Below are 22,765 nucleotides of genomic sequence, written 5' to 3'. Positions count from 1 at the left end.
TAGCCTGAATTGTGAACATATGTACCAATTTTATTGGCTGCCAATTTGTTTCTGGGCCCAGTTCAAAGTGACAATTACTCTTTGGGACTTCGATATCTGAAAAAGGCTCTTCTGATATGACCTGATTATGTTTATAGACCAACGTAAGTGGGTGACAGGAAAACACCACATATGTTAATTGTGGCTGCCATTAAAATGAAGGTGACATGTTCATATGTACTTTGTGCACAAACTGCAATCTCTACTGGCTGATGCAAATAAACACCTATCTCATATGAGGTGCAACAGATGGGCATAGGGGTAAAGAGAAGGCGTGGGGAACCGTTAGCCCGCCACATGTTGCTAAACTACAACTTCCATCATCCCAGACCATTGGATATGCTTGCTGGGACTGAAGCAAGTTGTTGTTCAGCAACATTTTTAACAGCCAAAGATTCCCTGCACCTAATATAGAGCCTTCTCAGTGGTGGCACCCTGCCCCATCAACTCAGGAGTTACCTAATACCAGGTTAGGCTATTGTCAGTACTGTTCATTTTGACTGAGCAGAGGCTCTCAACAGTCTCCAGGAGACAGTGGTCTTTCCTATCACCTGCTATTTCATTATTTAACTGGAAATGCTTAGAATTCAACCTGGGGTATTCGTCATGCAATGCATGTGCTCCACCCATTTAGCCATGGTGCCCGCCCCCATGCTTATTTCCTCCTATTTCACTTTCACTATAATTGGAGCAGGGTGAACCAACATGGTGCCCTCCAGATTCTTATGCACCAAAACTCCCATTGGCATCTCTGGCCACTAGCCATGCTGGCTGGGGTTGATTGGAATTAGAATCTAATAACATCTGGAGAGAACAACACTGGCTGTCCCAGTGTCAGAGAATGCTCTTTGAGAATGTGATACCCTGGTTCTTGGAATTTGTTTTTATTTTTAAACTACTGATGATATTATTCATTGGTTATCGCTCCTGGTTACAACGGTTTTGTTTATGGTGTTTTAGTGGCATGTTATGTTTTCAGGATGGTTGTCATCTTCCTTGAGGGTCCCACTTGAAACAAAATGGCACAACAAAAATGTTTTACTTAAGAAATAAATAACACCCAGGTGAAAAGAAAGAATCCTTTTAAAAGGAAGGCTTTCTGTTAACAGGCATGAGGTATTACATGATTTATATAGTCATCCAGTTTTGTGGTTACTTCATAATGCTTTTGAGACTTTGAACAGCCAGGGAAGTTCGAAATGGTTTCAACAGTCATGCATATCTCTGTACACAGCAGAGAGCAGAATCAATCTGATGCAGGGAGTTGAATTTCAGAGTCCCCACTCAAACCAACACTCAGCCAGTGGAGTTTTCTCTGTGATCTTGGTCCAATCCCTTCCCTCTCCACTCAACTCACTTGGCAGAATCATGGTGAAAATAGCATGGGGATGGGGTGGAACCTTATATATATTACTTTTAAGTCCTTGGATGAGGGACGGGATTCAAGAAATCAGCAATATGCAAAAGGATCATCTGTCCAATAAATATTCTGAAATGTTTGTCTTGTTCATTCACAACAAGTTTTACAGCATTACACTGGTCTTTCATGTTGACGCAATAACATACAGAGGCCTGGTTTGTACAACTTGGTAAGCTGGACTATGGCTTACTGGTACCTTGGAAATGTTCTGGCTCTCAGAGAGGGAGCTCACTGTCACCCTTTGCTCCTTCCCCCAGTCCTGTATTCTCAGTGTGGCAACTAAGCCAAAGTTTGACTTAATGTATTTTCTGAACCCTGGCTCTTGGTTAAGCTCTCTCCTCCTTAACCCTGAACTGTAGCCAAAAAGAAGGTGCAGGAGAGATCTTAAACATGACTCCAGGTTCAGACAACACAGTAAGGCAAAGCTTGGGTTAGCTGCCATGCTGTGCAATTTCAGAATGACTGGGGAGGAGCAAAATGACTGTTCTCCTCCCTGGGAGCCTGTATGTTCACATTAAGCCATGGCTTAGCTTAGTCTTATGTGTGTATGCAGCTGCAGCATATCAAGGACAAATGCTTACTTTTAAAGTACTCTTGAGAGCTCGGATGTGATGAAGCTTTTCGTTGATAGCAGGGTCGTTGCTTCTCTTTACGAAGGACCTCCGGTATTCCTGCTTGGTGGAAGGGCGTTGCTCTCCAAATGCTGACAGACTAGCTTGCTCCAGAGCTTTGTACAACTCATGCAGACCATCTGCACTCTGTGGTCGCTCTTCTGCGTTTTCTGAAAGAAAATCCAGCTTCCTTTATTTGTGCGTGTAATAACAATATACGGTGACAGAAAACAAGAATAATTTATGCCAAAACAGGACAGTTATTGTTTTTCTGAAGCAGTTATTCAGCTTTAGGTCTGCCTGTAAACCACAGTAGTCTGCACCGGAGGCTGCAGGTGGAGGGCAGGTGGAACCCTGCCCCAGTAACCTTGGCCCACCCTCAGCTAGCTCTTACCTGCCTGCCTTCCTAACAACCAGTTCAGGAGGTGGGGCTGGCCTTAGTCTCAATGCTGCCCCTTGTAGAACTCAGTGGAATTGGGGGAGGAGGGTTTGGGAACAAAATTAGGCACCCATCTAACTGTACATTAACAGAAGCATCATGAAAGAGTCATGGCTTCCCCTACAGAATCCTGGGACCCCTATTCCCCTTACAGAGCTATACTTCAAAGAGTTCCCTGGGAAGAAGGCTTGACTGTTAAAGCACTCTAACCTCCTGCATACTATTGGGGCCCATCTACCTAAGCTCTGTCTGCTCTGGCAGGCAGTAGATCTCCACAATCTCACCCGGGTACCCTCAACCACCAATCCAGGAGCCCTTCTTACCTTCTTCACACAAGCTACTTTGCCTTCTAACAGGCAGCTTTTCTTCAGACCTCTCTTCTGTTATCCCACTGGGTTTTACGCGGCTTTTCGCTCGGACATCTCTGTTTCGTGGGAGGCTTTGACTACGTTGCTTCTGGGGTCTGGCATGAGAACTGTGGCCTCTGTGGCACTCCACCAATGGGAAAGGGCCATCCTGTTCATGGTTGTGTCGTCTTTGGACTGGTAGCGTTGCTTGTCGCCGCCTCTCTGGTGATGACCCGGGTTGTCCGCTTGTGTACTCTGGGTCAGGAGGGACAGTCTGCAGAAAATGGAGCCCTGAACTGGTCAACGGGGTCTCAATGAGATCCTGCCAGGAACGCCTTTCTCTGTAGGGAGGTCTGCAACCTGATGAGTGTGTGCTCGCTGCTGCATCCTGCCTGGAATCTTCCGCAGAAGAATGAGAATAGGTTGATTCACTGGAGAAGTGTCGTCCTTGTTTAGGCTCAGGGAATGGGCTTGAAGAATTCATCTGGAAATAATTAGAAACAGTCTGTTATATGACACAGTGTTGGGAACATAAAGGAAAAACCCAGTGTGTGCTGTACAATAAAACCTACACTCCTCTCTTTAGTTATTCTGTTACCAGTGTGATAGTTGATGCCCTCAAGAGCTGCTTCTGTCTTGGTAAGAAATCTAAACCTGTGGCCCTCCAAATATTGTTGGACTCCAACTCCCATCAGCCCCAAACCAACATGGAAATGATCAGGGATGATGGATGAGTTGTAACCTGGAGGCCACAGGCTTCCTATCCCTGATCTAAAGCCTTCTCCTACCCACATGAGTTACTGTGGCAATGTGGTTGGCAATAACACAGGGAATATTTAGCCCTCTTCAAAGTCCACTGAATGTGTCATCTGAGCATCCCACATGGGTGGAAATCTTGTGACATCCTACTGCTTACTCAGGAGCAACCACAGAAGCATCAACGGTGGTGGCAACTGCACATTTTAAAGTAACATCTAACATTAATGCTAACCAGCAGATCTGATGTGCGGATTTGAAAATCACAATCACTTCCCTTTGCAGTTGTTGGAAAACATCCTCAACCACTCCCTATTCTTGTTTCGACACAGGTTTTTAAAGAAGTTTTTCTTGAGATCTGCTTAATGTAGTTGCAATTCAATGTTGCTTTGCAGGGGAGATTTTAAAGCCTCCTCAGAAGAAGTCAAAACTGGATTTCCAGTTCTTTTCTTTTAAAAAAAGAACAAATGTTCCAACAAAATAGGGGGCAAGCAACATGTGAACACTGTAGTGCAGAATTCTTTTTTTTTTTTTTAAGGGACTGCTGAACATTATCCAAATTCTTCCAGCTAAGTTCTGAAAAGGAAAAAAGAGAGAAAATGAAAAAAAAAATGTGGAAAAACAGTAAGGGAGGGGCTTAACCTGCATCCCAGTTGATGGAACAGCATCACATGGGTGAAAAGTCAGTCTGAGCTTCACCCATGTGATGCTGTTGCCTCAGTCATTCTCCCTTTGGTTCAGGCTGTGTGAGGACCACATCATTCACGCTGAAGAAAAATCTGAAAGAAAAATACAGAAAGAGTCCTATCTGAACTTAAAAAACACAGGTAAAAGGAAAGGAAACTAAAAAGCAGGTTGTACGCATTCGGTAGACTATCCACCAACATACTTATTAACCACATGATCACTATGGCTTCAAACAGTTTATTTTGCAGATTCGTACCCTTCCCACCCTCCAAAAATGTCAAGATACATTTGGCAAATGAAAGAATATATCATTACCATCACTTTCTGGACATATACAGCCCCCCCTTATGTTCTGGGCCCCCATGTGCATAAGTGAGATTGTGTAAATTATGGAGCACCCTCTAAAAGGCTTCTGAATGCCTATTCCCCATTCTCCAGCTCTCTCTCCTGCTCTCTCTCTCCAATACTGACCAAAACATCTGGAGCTGAAGCTCTGGGGTTAGCTGGAGGCTGGGAGCAAAAGCGGCTGCAGCTGCAGCTGCAGCTGCAGCTGCTGTGCAACCTTGTGCATCAGGCTGGGGTGCCAGATGTGGCCCTCCAAGTATCTCTGTTTGGCCCTCAGGATCCTCCATGCCATACTCCCTATCCCCAAGCCACACCCCACAGCGGCCCAGCTTCATATTCCCTTTGAGTATTTTTCCTTGGCTGGAAAGTGCCCTTCAGCTCTGATAATGCCTTTTGCTTGGCTGGCTGGCGGAAAGAGAGAGGTGAGTGTGGTTGTAAAGCAGCCTATCGTGGGGAGGAAAACATTACATTTGCTGCTCTGCCCACTTATGCTTCTGCTGTCACCCACCACTGGCATGTGGCCCCTGGAAAGTTGCCCAGAAGAGAATGTGGCCCTCTGCTGAGCTGTCAGTGAACTGTTTCCTCTCCAGGCATGAAAAGAGAAATTCAGAGTCATGTTAGTTGCTACCTGTTCATTATTTCTTTTATGAACTGTTCTTACACCAGGGGCTTTTTGCATAATTAGGACTCTCAGCATTGGCAGAATTTGCTTTTGTGTGTGTGTGTGTGAACTGCAACTTCCAAACCAACTTCAATCAGTTCCTAACGTCATTTTTTTTAGCTTATTCAAAGATCAAAGGAAATTTTCTTTTTTAAAAAAGCTCCAGATGGTTGGAATACTGATTAACTGCATAACATTATGCATGCTTACTCTGAAGTAATTCTCACCGTGTTAAATGGGACTTACTCCTAGTTATTCTTGCATAGGGTTGCAGTAGCTCCCATTCCCCCCCACCATCAGCCATGCTAACTGTGGCTTGATGGGAGTTGGTCTCCCACATCTCACTGGAGGGCCACCAGTTCTCCAACCCTGAATTCCTTTTACCTTCCCTATGGGAGGAGGATAAAATGTATTATCTGGTTGCTGCAGCTCAGACAGCATGGCTCTTATAAGCCATTGTTGTGTTCCTATACCAATAGTTTAGGAACTTTCACCACCGTAACTAAGTTTTACCGCCTGTGTTTTCTGATTCATGTATGGAAAAAGCACATGAACCTGACCATTAAGGGGTTTGTAAGTAAACCAATTTTTAATGTACCAAATGTGTAGTTTTTTTCCATGCTAATTATGGACTTTGGGTTGTGTGGGCAGAAACCAGTCCGACTGATGGAAGACAGCCAAAGCTGTTTGAAATTATCTCAAAGTGAGAAATTTCATGTGAGAACCAATCACATTGGGCTGAAATACCAATAGATGTGTGAGGTGATGCATGATGGACTTGTTAAATTAGCCGACTGTCAAACCAAAGAAATGACAGCCGACATACTAACCAAGCCACTTCTGACAGCACTGATACCTTTGAGTCAAGATGCGTCTTTGGGTAGTTCATTAATTGTGCATGCAATTGTTATTATGTCTGAGAAGGGGTCTGTGGGATAATCAACCTCACATAACCAACATGTTTAAGTCTAATGCATGAAGGGGTCAATACAGTGGTACCTCGCAAGACGAATGCCTCACAAGACGAATGCCTCGCAAGACGAAAGAGTTTTCCGTTTTTTGAGTCGTTTCGCAAGACGAATTTCCCTATGGGCTTGCTTCGCAAGACGAAACGTCTTGCGAGTTTGTTTCCTTTTTCTTAAAGCCGCTAAGCCGTTAATAGCCGCTAAGCCGCTAATAGCTGCTAAGCCGCTAATAGCCGTGCTTCGCAAGACGAAAAAACCGCAAGACGAAGAGACTCGCGGAACGGATTAATTTTGTCTTGCGAGGCACCACTGTACCATAGTATAAGCTGTCATGCTAGGCTGAGCTAGGTTACTCCCTTTCTCACCTTGGAAGCAAGGTAATGTAATCAAGTCTATTGTTGTAGCTCAGTCTACCAGAGAAAATCAATGTGAGAAGAGGTTTTGAGCTGGTTGCTGCAGCTCAAACCACATGGCTCTTACAAGCCATTGTTGTGTTCCTATACCAATCATTTAAGAACTTTCACCACTGTAACTAAGTCAAGTTTTACTGCCGGTATTTTCTGACCAAAGTATGGAAAAAACACAAACGTGGGCTCTTTTTATGCTAGGGGAAGAGGGGAACTTTGGAAGGAACTCACAAGGGCATATTTCCACACTGTACTTTGCTATATACTTCATGATTTAGAATCTCTACTGGGGTTCTCTCACCAAAGAGTACTTGGTCAAAACCTGGATCCTGACATCCAGGGAATTTCTTTTTATATCTATATTTTCCTTGCCAACCAACACTCCTATTTTCTCTATGGAATACCCCACATGATGCCACTGCCTTGCTGAAGCTAAGCAAATCTGGGTATGGATGGGAGGCGCCCCTGCCCCGGGAACCACATGCCTTCTGCCTTGAGATCGACAATGAAAGAAAAGCGAGAGAAGACAAAGTATATAAATGATTGTAATGATGTGACTAGATAATACTGTGGGGTCATGCTCATCCCTTCAGCATTCTATTGCTTTGTCCAACTGATGTGATCAAAGGACCAGACCAGTAGGGTAACCATGTGTGGGGTTGAACGACCCTCCTGGCAACAGCATCAGTACTGTTTACCTGGATGGGGCAGGGCGGTATCCAGGTTGGGGCTGTGCAGGTTCAATGGCAGCATTGGAGCAACGAAAGCAGCCTTGCCAGTGCATGTACTAGCACAGCTCCAACTTTGCATCCACCTACCCCTGCTCCATCCCCATCTGTTAAAAAACGCAGATGTCAGGAGGGCGGTTCTGCAGATCTACCCTACTCCATTTTCCATTACTGGCCCAGACGGCTCACCATTCACCAGGTTAAAAGGTAGGGCTCCTAAGTCCATTAAGCATGACTGAGCAAATGGGAATTTCTGCATAAAAGTCAACAAAGCCAGAGCTTTGTTTTTCCTTTATCAATATATTATTATTTAGCACTACTCTTGGTCCATTAGGTATAGTCATGTTCTCTTTACTTACAGTAGAAATACTTATCTGCTCTGCTTTACTTACAGTGGGTTGAATCCCGACAAAGTTCTTTGAGGTTGGGTCCCACTGGAACCAATGGGGCAATTTAGTCATGGCACCACCAGTTTCGGTTATTTCAATGGAAACTATGTGCAACTAACTTAGTCCACATCCAACACCATGTCAGTAGACACTCTTCCAAAAACCAGAAGGATTAAAAAAAAAATACAGCCCAAGGCTCAGAAGTAGCCTAGTGCATGCCTCATGTAACTTACCGAGGGTGTTCGGTGGTAGGTGTCGCAAAGTGTTATGGGTGCCTCTTGCTTCAGAGTTAATGAGCCATCAATATCTTCCTGGTCACTTTCACTCCAGTAATCTGCTAAAAAGTGTTTGCATTTGCCATTGAAATGAGTCCTACATTAGGGAACATTTTTCAAAACACCACAGTAAGCTGTAGCTTACTGTGTAGTTATGCAACCTGGTAATTGTCCCCGAATGTGCAAGTTAAAAAAAAACATAAGAGCAGCTTGTTGGATCAGGCCAATTGCTTATCTAGCCCAGCATCCTGCTCTCACAGTGGCCAAGCAGGATGCAAGCACCAGAGCACTCTCCCTTCCTGTGGTTTCCAGCAACTGGCACACAGTAGCATTGCTGCCTCCAGCTGCGGAGGCAGAGCAGAGCCATCAATGCTAGCAGCCATTGATAGCCCTATCTTCGATGAATCTGCCCAGTCCTCTCTGAAAACCCTCCAAGTTGGTAGCCATAACTGCCTCCTGTATGTGTTGCGTGAGGAAGTACTTTATTTTATCTCTTATGAATATTCCAACATTCAGCTTCATTGCATATCCATGAGTTCTAGTGTTATGAGACAGAGAAACCTCTCTCTTTCCACCTCCAGGCCATGCATTTGTGTATGTGCAGGCTCTTCTTTTGTGCTGAATTTCTGATAGGAGGTTACCAGAAGGGACATAGACATAGGGGACACAGCCAGCAGGGCAGCACGGTTCCCCTATCTACGTGTTTATGGTTTACTTGAGGATGTTCAAATCTGTCTATTGTATTTGTAATTCACATCACTTCTACCTGTTTTTACCAAGAATACTAACCATTCTGTTCCCACATTTAGGTGCACTACTAAGCTAGTGATATCTATTAACTCTGAGAGATCTACTCTGAGTAGGACTAGCATTGGGTATAACCCACTATCTCCAAAAAACCTGGCTTAAATGCCTGTTTTCAGTACATCTCGTGAACTTCCTCACAATGTTTGGAGAGGGGGGAAATTCAATGGATACATAAGCTCTGATCTGCATATATATATATATATATATATATATATATATATATATATATATGGTGTTTTATATAGGCATTCACAAATAATGAATTCCTAAAACATCCCTAAGCTCACTTGTAAGCAAGCATGTTAAGGGTCATGGATTCGCTACTCCACTCTGTACATGTCTCCGTTCATCCACATGGATGTCAAAGAATAACGATGGCCTTACCTTCATCAGGTCGGATATCCTTGTCATCAGGTGTATAACCAATGGCTGCAAGACCCAAACGGTTCATCCATCTGATGACAGAAAAACGAGACAAGGCATTTTAAACACACAAATACACACCCTGCTACAACTGTTCATTTAAAGCATTTAAAACCTGTTCTGAAAGAGAAACAGTTCCCAGGAAGGCTGGCAGATCGATACAAAACAAGACAATTGGCTTTAAGCAGTGGCCTACAGTCCTTTATCACATAAAAAAATAAATAAATAAAATTAACAGAAGAGTAAAGAAAGCAGAAGATGAGAAAATGATACATTTCAGAGTGCTAAAGACTACTCTGTCACCACCACTGTTTTTCCGTAGTTGGTTTAAGTAACGTTTTCCATTTGAAAATTAATACAGTGGTACCTTGGGTTGTCAAACGGCTTGGCTCCCAAACACCACAACTCCAGAAGTAAGTGTTCCGCTTTGTGAACATTTTTTGGAAGCTGAACTTCTGACGCGGCTTCCGACTGAGTGCAGGAAGCTTCTGCAGCCAATCAGAAGCTGTGCCTTGGTTTTCGAATGGTTCCAGGAGTCGAACGGACTCCCGGAATGGATTAAGTTCAACAACCAAGGTACCACTGTACTGGAATGGATGTGGAACGGTATAGCTGACTTTGTGAGGCAGGCATCATTTCCAGCTTTTAATTGCAACTGTGACATTATACAGATTCACAGCTGTTCTATTGTTTGGTTTTAAACTTTGGTTTGTTTGCTTTTTAAATTTTTGCTCACTGAAAGCAATGCCATCGGTCAGACTTAAAATAAAGGGGGGTCCTATGATGTGGGGTAGGCCTGAGTTATGAAATACACTTCCCCACCCCAACAACTTGGAGGACTGCAAAGAAAACAAACCAACCAACCAACCAACAAAGAAAGATTCCCTTAAGCCATTGATTATTTAAAGGGTAGAGTGAAGCTTGCATGCCAGAAGCGTAACAGAAGAGGATTTTGATCCTCCTGTGGTTTGCACTTGTCTTTTAAGCTCAAAGAAATGCTCATTGACAGTGACGGCGTAGAGTGTTACTCTTCATTATTTTTTCATATATCGAAACAAGCGATCAACCCCCCCCCCCAACAACCTTATAAACTTGAAGTTCTTCAGTGCCTGAATCTCAATCAGATACTACAGTTTCAATACTCACCCACTTTCTTCCCTCTCTGTATGCCAGGGACGCTACCAGTTTTACCTAGAGATACTGGGAATTGAACCTGGCACTGTCTAACTTGCGACCTTTCCCCAGTGCTCAACTAGATGCTGAGTTAGTGGCCTGACTCATCTGTGCTTCTTCCTAGGTTCCTTTCCTTTAAAATAAAAGCCTGAAGAAAGAAGGCAACTGTACTGTGTCACATTTATCCCTTGGGGGCAAATTGAAACAGAAGAGAATTGTAATAAGCTGCAAACGAAATTCTGTCTCTCTTTCTGGAATGGGGCAGGGATAGTTTCAGCTGCCTGGAGTTGTGGTGCTGGTGAGATGAGAATTAGTGACATTTAGAATTAGACTTACAGCCCTCCCGAGGACAAAGTTCCTTGGACCAATTATAGAAACCTCCTTTTATTCCTTTGAGGCCCGAACAGATTTTCTGTACAGTATAAGCTATTAAATCCCCATGTAAAGATGGGAATTTTGCTAAAATAGCCTTGCATCCTTCATTTGCTAATTCATATTTTGCCCTGGCTGGTACCCCAATGATATAATTATTCAACTTCTCTCCCACCCTATATTCCATGCAATGGTCACTGTCATTAATAGCAGCAAGGATGTCTCTTAATAACACAATGAACATCACCCTGAATTGAAGTTGTTCAAACGCGTTTCATTTAAACATTCACCACTTGCATAACCCCTAATTTAAAACAGCTGCACAGTTTGCTTCTAGGCTCAATTCAAAGTGTTCACAGTAATGTTTAAAGCAGGGGCAAAAATAGGCTTTATTTCACCTGGTTCAAAGACCCAGTTTGACACCCCCCTTCACATCTGCATACATATACACACACAGGTTGGAAGCTTGAATGTTGCCCCCTCTTGAGGCTTCACCCAGCGCATAAAACCCCCAGCTAACCCCTTCGTAGCTATGACACTGTTTAAAGTCTTAAAGTAACTTTGGCCCGAAATATCTGAAAGATCACCTCATTCTCTACAGACCCTCTTGGGTGTTAAAACTGGCAGAGGGGGCCCTCTTGGTAGTTCAGCCACCCTAAATAAATATGTTAGGGAGGGTAGCAGCCTGAGAGAGGGACAGCCCTTAAGCTGTGGAATAACCTTCCCACAGACGTACATCCATTGTATAGTTTTCATCATATGCTAATGTCACGCCTTTTCACCCTAAGCTTTGAAATCCATCGTGCATATTTCTGAACTCATTCCAAAAGGAACTGGAATTTTCACGAATCTTCCGACATTCAGCTTCACTGGAGTTCTGGTGTACACACACGGATGCCACAGGAAGGGTTTTTAACAGCCACTCTTACCTGGAGCACCAGCCCAACATCTTTAAATGAATACATATTTTCTGAGCCTTTTCCAGTTGTTGTTTCTGATGCATTTTCCATTATATGCAGGAGGGCATTTCTTATTAAAACCTCATTTGATTCACTTTGCATCCCCTATATTGTTATGCTGGGGCAGGGGGCGGGCGGGAATGATTTAACAGCAAGGGACTCATAGCGCTGAAGGACAATTTGATGTCAAAACATTATTTATAAATCACATTATGGAAGGCCAATATGGTTTGCAAACTGTGCGTGACTCGCCATTTATAATGTTAGGCAGCTCTATATCTAGAAAGCACCTCAAAACAGAGGCGCTCACGTGGCTGTAATTGCTTTGCAAAAGAATAGAACTGCAGTAGACTGAAGGCTTGGAATAAAATTACAACAAAACCCTTCTCCTCACACCACCCTGCAAATAGTATAGTAGGAAAGCTTATTAAGACTGCTTGGGTGGTTTTAAAAGAGAACATGTAACAATATTGTCTGTTCTGAACACTTCCTAAAACAGAAACTGAACATGAAAAATGAACGGCTGATCACAAACAAGCTTGCCAAACACCCGAATCAGCCCTAGGCATGCACCCATCAAAAGATCACCGAGGAGGCTCTTACATGTCAGGATTGTGATCTAGGATCAGGGCACCATGGCTTGGAGGCCAGCTCTGCACCTCCTCAATGTTCCTTATTTGTAAAGCGTGAGAAAGGAAACTCCAGTCTTTGGGCCAAATTTGGCCAAGCACAGGTCTTGATTTGGCCTGCAAGACTGCGTCACACCCACCTGCCCCACACCTGACATCCTATGTGAGGTCATGTGTGGGGCACCTATAGATGCAGGTGGATGGGCTGCACAAATGAGTTCCCCACATGCAGCTGATCCCTGCAGAAAGCAGGGGCGAAGTCTCCGCCAACAGCTGATTCAGGGAGAGAGATTGTCCCGATCCAGGCCATAATGTCCCAGGGAGCTTGGCAGATACTCATTTCTTAAGTTTTCTGTCAAGAAGAAAATGTATACACAGGGAGACTAAGCTGCCACTGCAACAGGAATAACAAGCGTGCTCCTTCCAAACATATAAAGTCTTTGCAGTCTGCCTTCCCCACTGCTGCATCTGTCACTGTTGTGGCATTTTTAAAAAAAAGTAAATGAAGATCACCGACAGGAGAGGTGCTCTGTGTGTTTTCTCTGATTTGATAATTTGACATGATTTTGCTGATCTCATTTCATGCGGTGCCTGCTTAGGTTTGTCAAGCCAACAACAGAGGAATAAGCCCAGGACAGCTTAGCAGCTGAGAAGTGAACCATACCAATTCATGCTTTTGTGTGCATGCCTTCCACCTGCTTAATGGACTTTGACGAAAAACACACACCTCTTTTCATCCTATTAACTTTCTTTTCTATCCAAAGCCACTATAACCCCTTGCCTTAGTGCCAACACTAAGCTCTTTCTATGGAAAATTCTCATTTACAGCAGAAGTAGACTACTGTAATGCAGTATATGTGGAGCTACCCTTGTGTCTGGTGTGGAAGCTGCAGCTAGTGCAAAACTCTGTTGCTACGGTGCTTAATAGGAAGACACTCTGCTTTACACATATTATGCTGGTGTTGAAAAATATGCACAGGCTGTCTATTAGCTACTGAGCCAAACACAAGCTTTTGTTTCTGACATTTAAGGGCCTTAACAACTTAGGAGCATGATACGTAGCAGACCACATTTGCAGTACAGTGGTACCTCTAGTTACGAACGTAATTCGTTCTGGAGGTCTGTTCTTAACCTGAAACTGTTCTTAACTAGAGGCGTGCTTTCAATAATGGGGCCTCTTGCTGCCGCTGCACCACCAGCACCCAATTTTCGTTCTCATCCTGGGGCAAAGTTCTCAATTTGAAGTAACTCTTCCAGGTTAGCAGAGTTTGTAACCTGAAGCATTTGTAACCTGAGGCGTTTGTAACTTGAGGTACCACTGTATAGACCAAGATGATATTTAAGATCTTCAAAGGAAAACATGCTGGCTGTTCCATGATGCTGACTTGGTGACAATGCAGAAGAAGCAGGCCTTCTCAGTGACAGCCCTGAAGCTTTCACGGACCCTGACTGTTAGGTTTTATTATTGTTTTGCACACTGTCCAGTTTTATTTCTGATATAAAGTTACATTTTGCTTTCATCTTGTTCTGAGGAAATTGCTGATAAGGCCTTATACAAACAGGAAGCCAGGTGTGCACTCACAAACACTCACAATACCCATGCAACATCCCTCACATGTTCAAAATGCAACTTTAGCACCTAGCAAGGCCACAGGTCCCTGATGCTAAAGGTACAGGCCAAATGGGGCAACCCTGTTGAAAGGAATATCCTGGCACACGAAGCACAGTATGACTAGCTTTGTGTGTGCTGATTGGGTATCCCATCAGAATAATTTAGAGTCAACATGAAGCCACAGTCAGTTATAGCTCTGATGAACCTGTAGGATATACCTGTTCCCCAATAGCTGTTTGTCCCATTCACTGTTTACATTTTTACAGGCAAGGTTAAAAAATCTGGACCAGCACCTGGTTCGAAGATGTCCTGGGCAAAGTGCCCACAGCTGTTTTCTGATAGGAACCTAAGAAAAGCCTTGCTAGGTCAGGTCAAAGGCCCATCTAATCCAGAATCCTGTCCTCAAGGTAGCCAAAGATGCCTATGGTGTGCATGCATAAAGCCTCCGAAAGTGCAGGCAGAACCATAGGCATTGTTGCTAGTAGCCATGAATAGTGAAATTCACGGGGAATCAGGCTAATCCTCTTTCAAATCTATCTAGGTTGGTGGCCATCACTATATGTTGTGGAAATGTATCCCAATGTGGCCTGTTGTGAAGTACTTTATTTTTGTCTGCCCTGAAGCTCCCAAACATCCAGTTCCACTGGATAGCACCAGTTCTGAATATTACGAGAGGGAAGAAAAAAACTGCTCCCTACGCGCTTTCATCACACCTTATTCATAATCTCTATCATGTCATCCCTTAGCCACACACTGCTAGTGCCCCTGCTCAAACAAGTGTGCCAGGTGGAGGTGCACAGCAGCAAACAGCGGCAGCAGCAGAGGGGTGGGTGAGGACAGATGGAACTGATAGATGGCAGCCGCTCCAGCTTCCTCCTACTCTGCCAACCCTGGTACTGGTAAGCATCCACCCAAACTACAACAGTCATGTATTCTGCCACATCGATGACAGTCCTTTGCCGGAAAGTGTCCTGCAGTTGGAAGGGCTGTCTGGTCTGTGAGCAGTTGGAAGATAAAAAAGCCCAAAGTAGGGAGAGCAGGAGGGGACTTTGCCCATCAGCAGTGAGCACCTGGGCGAGAGCTGGGAGGTTTCACTCTTCTGAGTGCGGAATAAGGGTTAAGGTATAATTGTGATAAGCCATCCTCAGATCTTGAATGGCGAAAGGTGGTTCAGAACTTGAATAAAAAAGAGAGAAATAATAATAATAATACCTCAAAGCTCTTTAACACTATTATTATTATCTTCTCCTGCTTCTTTTCTTTTTCTTTTCTCTATTTTTCTCTCTCTACCATTTTGGTTTCTTCCACATCTGTCTCTCTTAGATTGGTTTGGCTTTTATTGTATTCTATGTTGAAAACTTTCAATAAATATTGATTATACACACACACACACACACACACACACACACACACACACACACACACTGTATATATATATATATATATATATATATATATATATATATATATATATATATATATATATATATATAAAAAAACAGTGAGCACTTAGGCAGCAAAAGAACACAGGAAGCTGCCTTATGCAGAGTCAGGCCACTGGTCCATTCAGCTCAGTATCGTTTACCCTGGCTGAAAGGGGCTTTCCAGGATTTTTGACAAGGGGCATTCCCAGCCCTACCTGGAGTTGCCAGGGATTGAACCTGGGACTTCTGAATCAAAAGCATATGCTCCAGCACTGAGCTATGACCCTTCCCTAAAGCCGACTGAGTTCCTGACTACACATAGGAATGTAGGAAACTGGCTTAATACAGACTCAGATCACAACTGACTAGCAGCGATTCTTTAGGGTTTCAGGCGTGAGTCTCTCCCAGCCCTGTCTGGAGATGGTGGGGTTAGAACCTGGAATACGCAGAAATCTATGTCCTATTTTTTTGGGCAATATGCAAGTTGTTCCCCTAGGTCAGGAGGCTACAGCTGCCACTATCTTCATGTTCTCAAAATGCATCTGGGGACTGATGACGTTACATTGGAAGTGGAGATCAGAGGCATCAAGGATGGAAGTTGTATCTACCTGGCTTGGTGCTCCTCAATACCAGGCCATAATTTTTATTTTAAAAAGCTGAATGCTAGAGTCAGCTGCAGTGGGCCCCGGCATTTTTACCAGAGATGCCAAGTATCTGTCTGTCTATTTGTATGAATTCTTGGAAGTCTGGAACAATCCCAAAGCAGATTTTGAACAGCGTGCCCAGTGGTCTTATTTTGGGGAAGCTATCCTGGATATAACATAAATGATTTCCATGATCTCTCCTAACAGCCTTCCGTTTTGCAAAACCTTTTATGCTTCTCAGTAGGGGGGAAGCTGCACATTCAGAAAGGCAGCTCTCCTGCCAGCCATGCAAGTCTCAAAGGGACATGGATAGTGTACAAAAATTTCCTGTAAATCCAGCTAACATACACTTATAAAAACCTTTGCAGGAAAGCAGCGATGATCACTCAGCCTGCACTGGAAATAACTCAGGGTTGTTATTTGCAAACACATACATAAATAATAAAGAAAATTAAGACATCTTGATCTTGTATTGGTTTCCTTTAGGGCTGAGATATCACAACATTTACCGTTTTGCACATGCATTTATAGAAAATAATGCCCACCACGAGTTAACCCACTGTGTCCAATTTGGTAAAACAACACTAGTACAGCAATGGCACCTACCACTTAAGAGACATTCATATGCCCATATTGGAATCAGAACTCACAGAAACTAAAAGTCTGTGCAGTTCTACAAGTCCTGGTGCCTGGCTCCACATATCAGAGAGCCTGGTTTGTTCCCCGCATGTGATAGTGGAGAGGAGGGCGCTAGCCTAGTCCCCGGGCCCATTCACGCACTGGCTTCAACTGGCTACCATGTTGCCTGGGAAGGCCTTACTTCCAGGAACCAATCAGCAGTACTGCTTGGCTCTTGGGAAGAAGGACATAGAGAACATGCTCCCTCTGGTCTGGCAATCCAGGCAAAACCAACAAACGAAGGTCTGTACATGCCTACAATTCCAAGCTGAAAGGCAGCACCACTACGAACAGATACCCCTAGGTGCTGAATGGGGAAATGTCCTAGTACAAACTCGTAGCATAGAAGATGGTAATAATAACAACAATAATGACAACAACAGCAAGAAGAGTTTTCAAAATTAGTTAAATGTTGTTGCAAAGCTTGATTTTTTAAAAGTGTTTTTTCCTTTCTAGTCTTCTCAACAGCTCACATCTGTTTCAAAATTGCAGCCTCCCCACCTGAGCTTTTCTTCAGTCTGAGCTGAAGGCAGAGTGGGCAGCAGTGCTATTTTTCTTAAAAAGAGATGCTAGAGCTTACCATGAACTTCTTCCGTGTTCTCTTAGAATAGCAATGGTGCCCATCTGCCCCCACCCCCAGGGAGCCAAAGCCTCTTCTTCCTCCTCCTCCAGCTAAGTGTCCTCTGATGTCATCTTTAGCACGCTATCGGTAGGAGGTAATTTAAAGTGTTAATAACCTGCTGCTCTTCTTTACTTGGGATGAATGTGGGCAACCCCTGCGCTCTGTTTTTTCTTTTAATCTCCCATTTTGATTTTTCTTTAAGCGACGACAAGAATCACAATCTTTGCTGATTTATTCAAGTGTAATAATTGCATGAAGAGTGTGACGCCAGGAAGGATCTCTCATTTCCAAACCTATTTGTGGTTTGTGCTATTTGTCTCTGCACAAGGCACTGAGTGACCGAGGCAAACTAGAAACAAATGTATTAATTTCATGACTAATTCATTGCAGAGAACATCAGTGTGCTTGTGCAGACCTGACAAAGCAGCATGGCAGCATTAATTTTGCAAACCAAACTCTGTCTGCAACAGTCAGAACAGCAGGAAGGGTTCATTGGAACAACTATGTGAATTGCCAGCAAGTCCCCACTCGTTGGTATTTAATCCTTTCATGACTTGCGCCCAGTGCAGATATAGCACAAGCATTCCAGCAAATCATACACTGCAATTTTGAGGCCAGTTTTTTTTTGCATGGATGCACACTCCTAAGAACATAAGAAGCTCCCTGCTGGAACATACCAAAGGGGTCATAAGAACATAAGAAGAGACATGCTGAATGAGGCCAACGCTCATCCAGTTTAGCATCCTGATCTCACAGTGGCCAATCAGCTGCCTAGCCTAAAAATTATTTGATTACCTTGGTTCTCAAACGTAATCCGTTCTGGGAGTCCGTTCGACTCCCGAAACCATTCGAAAACCAAGGCGCAGCTTCCGATTGGCTGCAGGAGCTTCCTGCATTCAATCGGAAGCTGCGGAAGCCGCGTCGGATGTTTGGCTTCCGAAAAGTGATCACAAACTGGAACACTTACTTCCGGGTTTGTGGCGTTCGGGAGCCAATTTGTTCGGGAGCCAAGCTGTTCGAGTACCAAGGTACCACTGTATTTGCATTTAAAAATACAATTCACACAGCTGGAAGCATTAGGAGCTTCAAGCAAAGGGACCCAGATAAGTTAAAGCAAGAGTTTATGTAAGTCAAGTACACAATGCAACTACACAATCACATTCAGCCTGTTGAGAGCCATGGAAATCTCAGCACACACGGAGGAGGAAACAGTAACGTTCTTTCGTCTGCTGCTCTGAATACATCAGAACAAAATTACTCTAGTATAATATCAATGTTTCTTACCTATTCATTTCTTCCAGGCAGTCAGTAGCAAAGTAGAAACTCTTAATTTTGGGGTGGCAAGCTTTGAAAGCACTGTGAGGAAAGCAGAAAGAGGGAAAAGATAACTGTCTTGAAGTTCAGAAGGTATTTGGGGAGTTGAACTTTAACAGCAAGTTACCTAGGGAAACCGATATTCTGAGAATCCTGTGTTACGTTCCCTTTGAATATGATGTCAAGTTCTTTCCCAAATTAGAACTTGACAAACAGATGAAGAAGAAGTCAGGACTTTAGCTCTTTGTCTTTAGGAATTTCATCTTGAGTCCCACCTCTCAGAGGATGCAGTGGACACCCTGCCCATAATATTAATTTATGTGGAATGGTACCATTTTTTCTTTTTGTATCCATGTGCACAGTAAATCTATGCTGACAATTAAAGGGTTTTTTTCTTTTTAAAAAAGGAAAACAATCAAAGAGATGCATCCTTTCCGGCAATTTTATTGAAATTACCATGCAGTTTGCATCTCCCTGGTTACATGCTTCAGGTAACAGATACAGCCCAGGTTCAGTGCAATGCCCCAAACACAGCCTGTGATGTCCTGTGCCCCGCTGGGATGTGTTGTTAATAGACATTTGATAGTTAACCTTTTTTCTTGGGGATTGTGAGCAGGTGTATGTGGGTTGGAGGGAGGCAAGGGAGGCTTCTGTCTGTAGCTTTTAGAATTTGCCCATTATTATTTTTAATACTTGTTTTTAATCTTATGCATATTTTGTAGGGTAAGATGCCTTAAGACTTTTTATCAGGTGTCTAACAAATGATATAAATGCTAATGGTGATGATAGGAGTGCAGTCTTAAAGTTTAAAAAATAAAGAACTACTAGAAGTAAATGTATGAGAGAGGAACTAAGCAATGAAACTAGCATCTGCCACTCTCCATCTCCCCTCGTTGAACAAAGGATATTTTAGCAGGGCTCTTTTTGTTCCTAGTCCAGGATGCGTCACTGACTAATTCCTTTTTCATAACACTCTCTTATTAAATGCCTTAGGATGGCATTCAACGAACTGGTTTCCTGAATTTTCATTATAAACTCATCAGACCAGGTCACTGCCAGCTTTACATGTAACACCCTCCAACGTGTGACCTTTTAGGAAATGAACTGGAAAACCCTTTCAAAGCAGCCACTTGCTGTTCGCACAGCAAAGTTTTTTGGTTCCTCCCGCCCCCTCCACCTCTCTAGCTTACATTCCCTGGCACGACAGCTCTCTGATGGCATTTGCAGGTAGGGGACAGAACTAAAAAGCTATGTCTGAGTCGTTGGTCCTCACTGGTGAGTGAGCTGAAAAATGGCTCACTAGAGAATTGGCTCTGTAGGAATGCAAAAGCAAGAGCTACATGGATAGGTGTGACAAAGATGGGGTGATATTCTAAATAAATGAGTTTGGAGCCCAGGTTTCTTGTTTCTTTAAGCATTTTGCCAATCACAGGCATTTTGCCAAGACTGATGCATTTCAAAGTGGCAGGGATTTACAAAGCAATGGAAATGTCACTGTGATGGATTTAGGAGAGTAAATGAGCAGCTAGCTGATGTTCTGATCTCTGTTCCTTCGAAGCTAGCCAAGAAAAGGCACCCCAGCCTTGTCATTGTGTCCTCGGCCATCAAAGAGACCTTCGTCCTACTGACATTTTCTTCCTCATCCAGCTTTTGCTGCACAGCGCATGCTTCCCCAATCCAGATATATCCCACAAGTCCTCCCTGTGGTGAAGTGGGCTTACTTGAATAAGACTGGCAACATGAAAGGCAGCCTGCGTGTGAGCACACAACTCAATGGCACTTTCTTTTGAAGCCAACCAATAATAGCTTCCTAAGGACTATTATTGGCTTTTCCTCATTATTTGCTTAGTGTCTGGATGTGCTGCAAGGAGATGGCCCACACAAAAGAAGAACAGGTCTCCAGAAAGTGTAGGAAACCAGGAATCGGCACTTGCATCAAATGACTTGTTGATTCACATTTTAGATACAAGGAAGGGCCCCTCTGAGCTTCTTTCCCATGTCTGAAAAGGTGTTCTTATTGAACTCTCATAGAATCATAGAGTTGGGAGGGACCATGAGGGCCATCGTCCAACCCCCTGCAATTTAGGAATCTTTTGCACAACATGGGGCTCAAACCCACAACCCTGAGAGCAAGAGTCTCATGTTCAGGGTCAACTTTCTATATTGTTTATGGTAATGAAAGGATATGGACAATAACCTGCTAAACTCCCCCCCCCCCATTAGTCAAAAACATTCTAACTGGAATGGATCGGATCAACACTTTTCAGACTAAATGCTTGGATCAGAACTTGGTTATTCGCCAGCTCCCACACTTCCCAAATGCTCCAAGGTGGTTCTGAAGCCCCAAAACCAATTGTTTCAAAATGTGTTATTAAAATGTGTATTTTGAAAGAAGATAAATATGTAAAGAAGTAAAAATACGTGTTTAAATGTAGATTTCTGTGCAGTTTTTTTTAAAGAAAAAAGGTTGCAGAAGGGATAGCTCCAATCAGTTGAGCAAGAGATTCTTAATCTCAAGGTTCGAGCCCCTCCTTGGGCAAAAGATTCTTGCGTTTCAGGGGGTTAGAGTAGATGACCTGCGTGGTCCCTTCCAATTCTACAATTCTAGGTCAAAATGGGACAGAATAGACTGATGAGTGAGCACATGCGAAGCTGACGCGGAGTGGAAATAGGCATATCTGTCCATCCTTAAAGAACATATAACAAAGGAAGGACAAGTCTTAAAGAGAATGGAATATTCTGACAGTGTGCACTAGATGGCAGACGTCTGCTGTTTAGCTGAGCTGCACAAAGCAATGCTCTATGAAGTGCAATTGCTCCGAGAAAAAATTGGGGGGAAATAAGCTGCCACCAGAAGTGTGGTTAGGTCCTTGCACCAGAGTGGGTATAAGTTGCCCTGTTAGGCCAGCCCTGGATTTTCTTGTGCCTGATCCTGCGAGTGCAGTATCACCAACCTAATGAATGTATGTTGAGAACACAACATTTGAGAAGAATATTGACAGATCAATGTTAGATAGGTAGTGGTCCCATTAGACAAAGGACCCTCAATGGGACCTTGTAACACGAAAGAGGTTGTGTGTGCAAGTCAGGAATTCTCTCACTCTTAAATCATATTCCTGTGGTGCGGGGACTAACAGATCCCACAGCAAAAGTGGACCCTGCAAGCCCCTGTGTCTGCAAAGAGATTTGTACTGCAAGGCTGGAAGGATGAACACCCACCATCTATTACCCAGTGGTCTGAAGATGTCATGCTCGAAAGCATAGCTTATATTTGTCAGACTCATTCTGAAACCCATTTGGGCATATGAACTGCCTATGTTGCTTGTGTTTAAGTTGGGATCAATGGACTATTCTTACTGTTATTGCCAGCAGATGATGTTTCTTTTTTCTTTATAAATGCAAAATTTTAATTTTATTTTAGATTCTCTCATGCTCCCACCCTGGCCCTCTTTCTTGGCTGTGGTTTACCAAGTGATTTTTTAATTTTATTGCTGGGTAGATGAGCAAACCCCTCATCTTGCCTTCCTTTTATGTCAGTTCCACATGTACTGGGAAAAACTCATTTGCAATACTGGCGACCAATCGTGCTTTTGTGACAACGTTCTGATGCAGTATGGTCCGACTGCTGCATCTTCCTTTCTTTTTCTAAGCTACACTGCAAAAATGGGATGCAGCAACCATGTTATTGTTACTATTTGATTTGTGTGGGTTGTTAAACATCTTGCAAAGCTGCAGCTCCCAAGAGATTATCCTGCTATCTAGGGAAGTTGGATTTCTGGTCCTGAGATTTCTGGCTGCCAGAGGCAGAAGAGTGATTCTTGCAGATTTTCTCTCTGCTTTGCCTTTAGGCCTGTGCAGTGACCTATTTCTCTCCCTTTGATGTGCTACCAAATCAGTGAGTGAATGAATGTTTACTTGTGTATGAAACACAGGTCATTACATCAGATGAAAAACCAATACAAAGCAGTGACAAATCTGGTCTCCAAAATGTTAACCGATTTCTGGATGCTGCTAACATGCTTACCCACAATTCACTATA

The 22,765-nt window shown here is 43.4% G+C and overlaps 1 protein-coding gene across 3 annotated transcripts in view; it reads right to left on the bottom strand.

Moving 5' to 3' along the window:
• LOC308579257 (connector enhancer of kinase suppressor of ras 2-like) overlaps positions 1-22,765 on the bottom strand; it is a 314,404-nt gene that overhangs the window by 2,097 nt on the left and 289,542 nt on the right. For 2 of the 3 annotated variants that reach the window (XM_081180125.1, XM_081180123.1), the window contains exons 19-23: positions 18,697-18,768; positions 9,261-9,331; positions 8,028-8,131; positions 2,833-3,340; positions 2,041-2,240 (exon numbers count right to left, since the gene is read on the bottom strand). In XM_081180125.1, the coding sequence (XP_081036251.1) occupies positions 2,041-2,240; positions 2,833-3,340; positions 8,028-8,131; positions 9,261-9,331; positions 18,697-18,768 (955 nt within the window). The remainder of the gene's footprint in view (positions 1-2,040; positions 2,241-2,832; positions 3,341-8,027; positions 8,132-9,260; positions 9,332-18,696; positions 18,769-22,765) is intronic. The other variant, XM_081180124.1, reaches the window with a different exon arrangement.

The sequence above is a fragment of the Podarcis bocagei genome (assembly GCF_964188305.1).
Source record: "Podarcis bocagei genome assembly, chromosome: Z".
NCBI classification, from domain to species: Eukaryota; Metazoa; Chordata; class Lepidosauria; order Squamata; family Lacertidae; genus Podarcis; species Podarcis bocagei.
The sequence above is the reverse complement of the archived record's forward strand: the minus strand, read 5'-3'. Positions and strand labels throughout refer to the sequence as shown.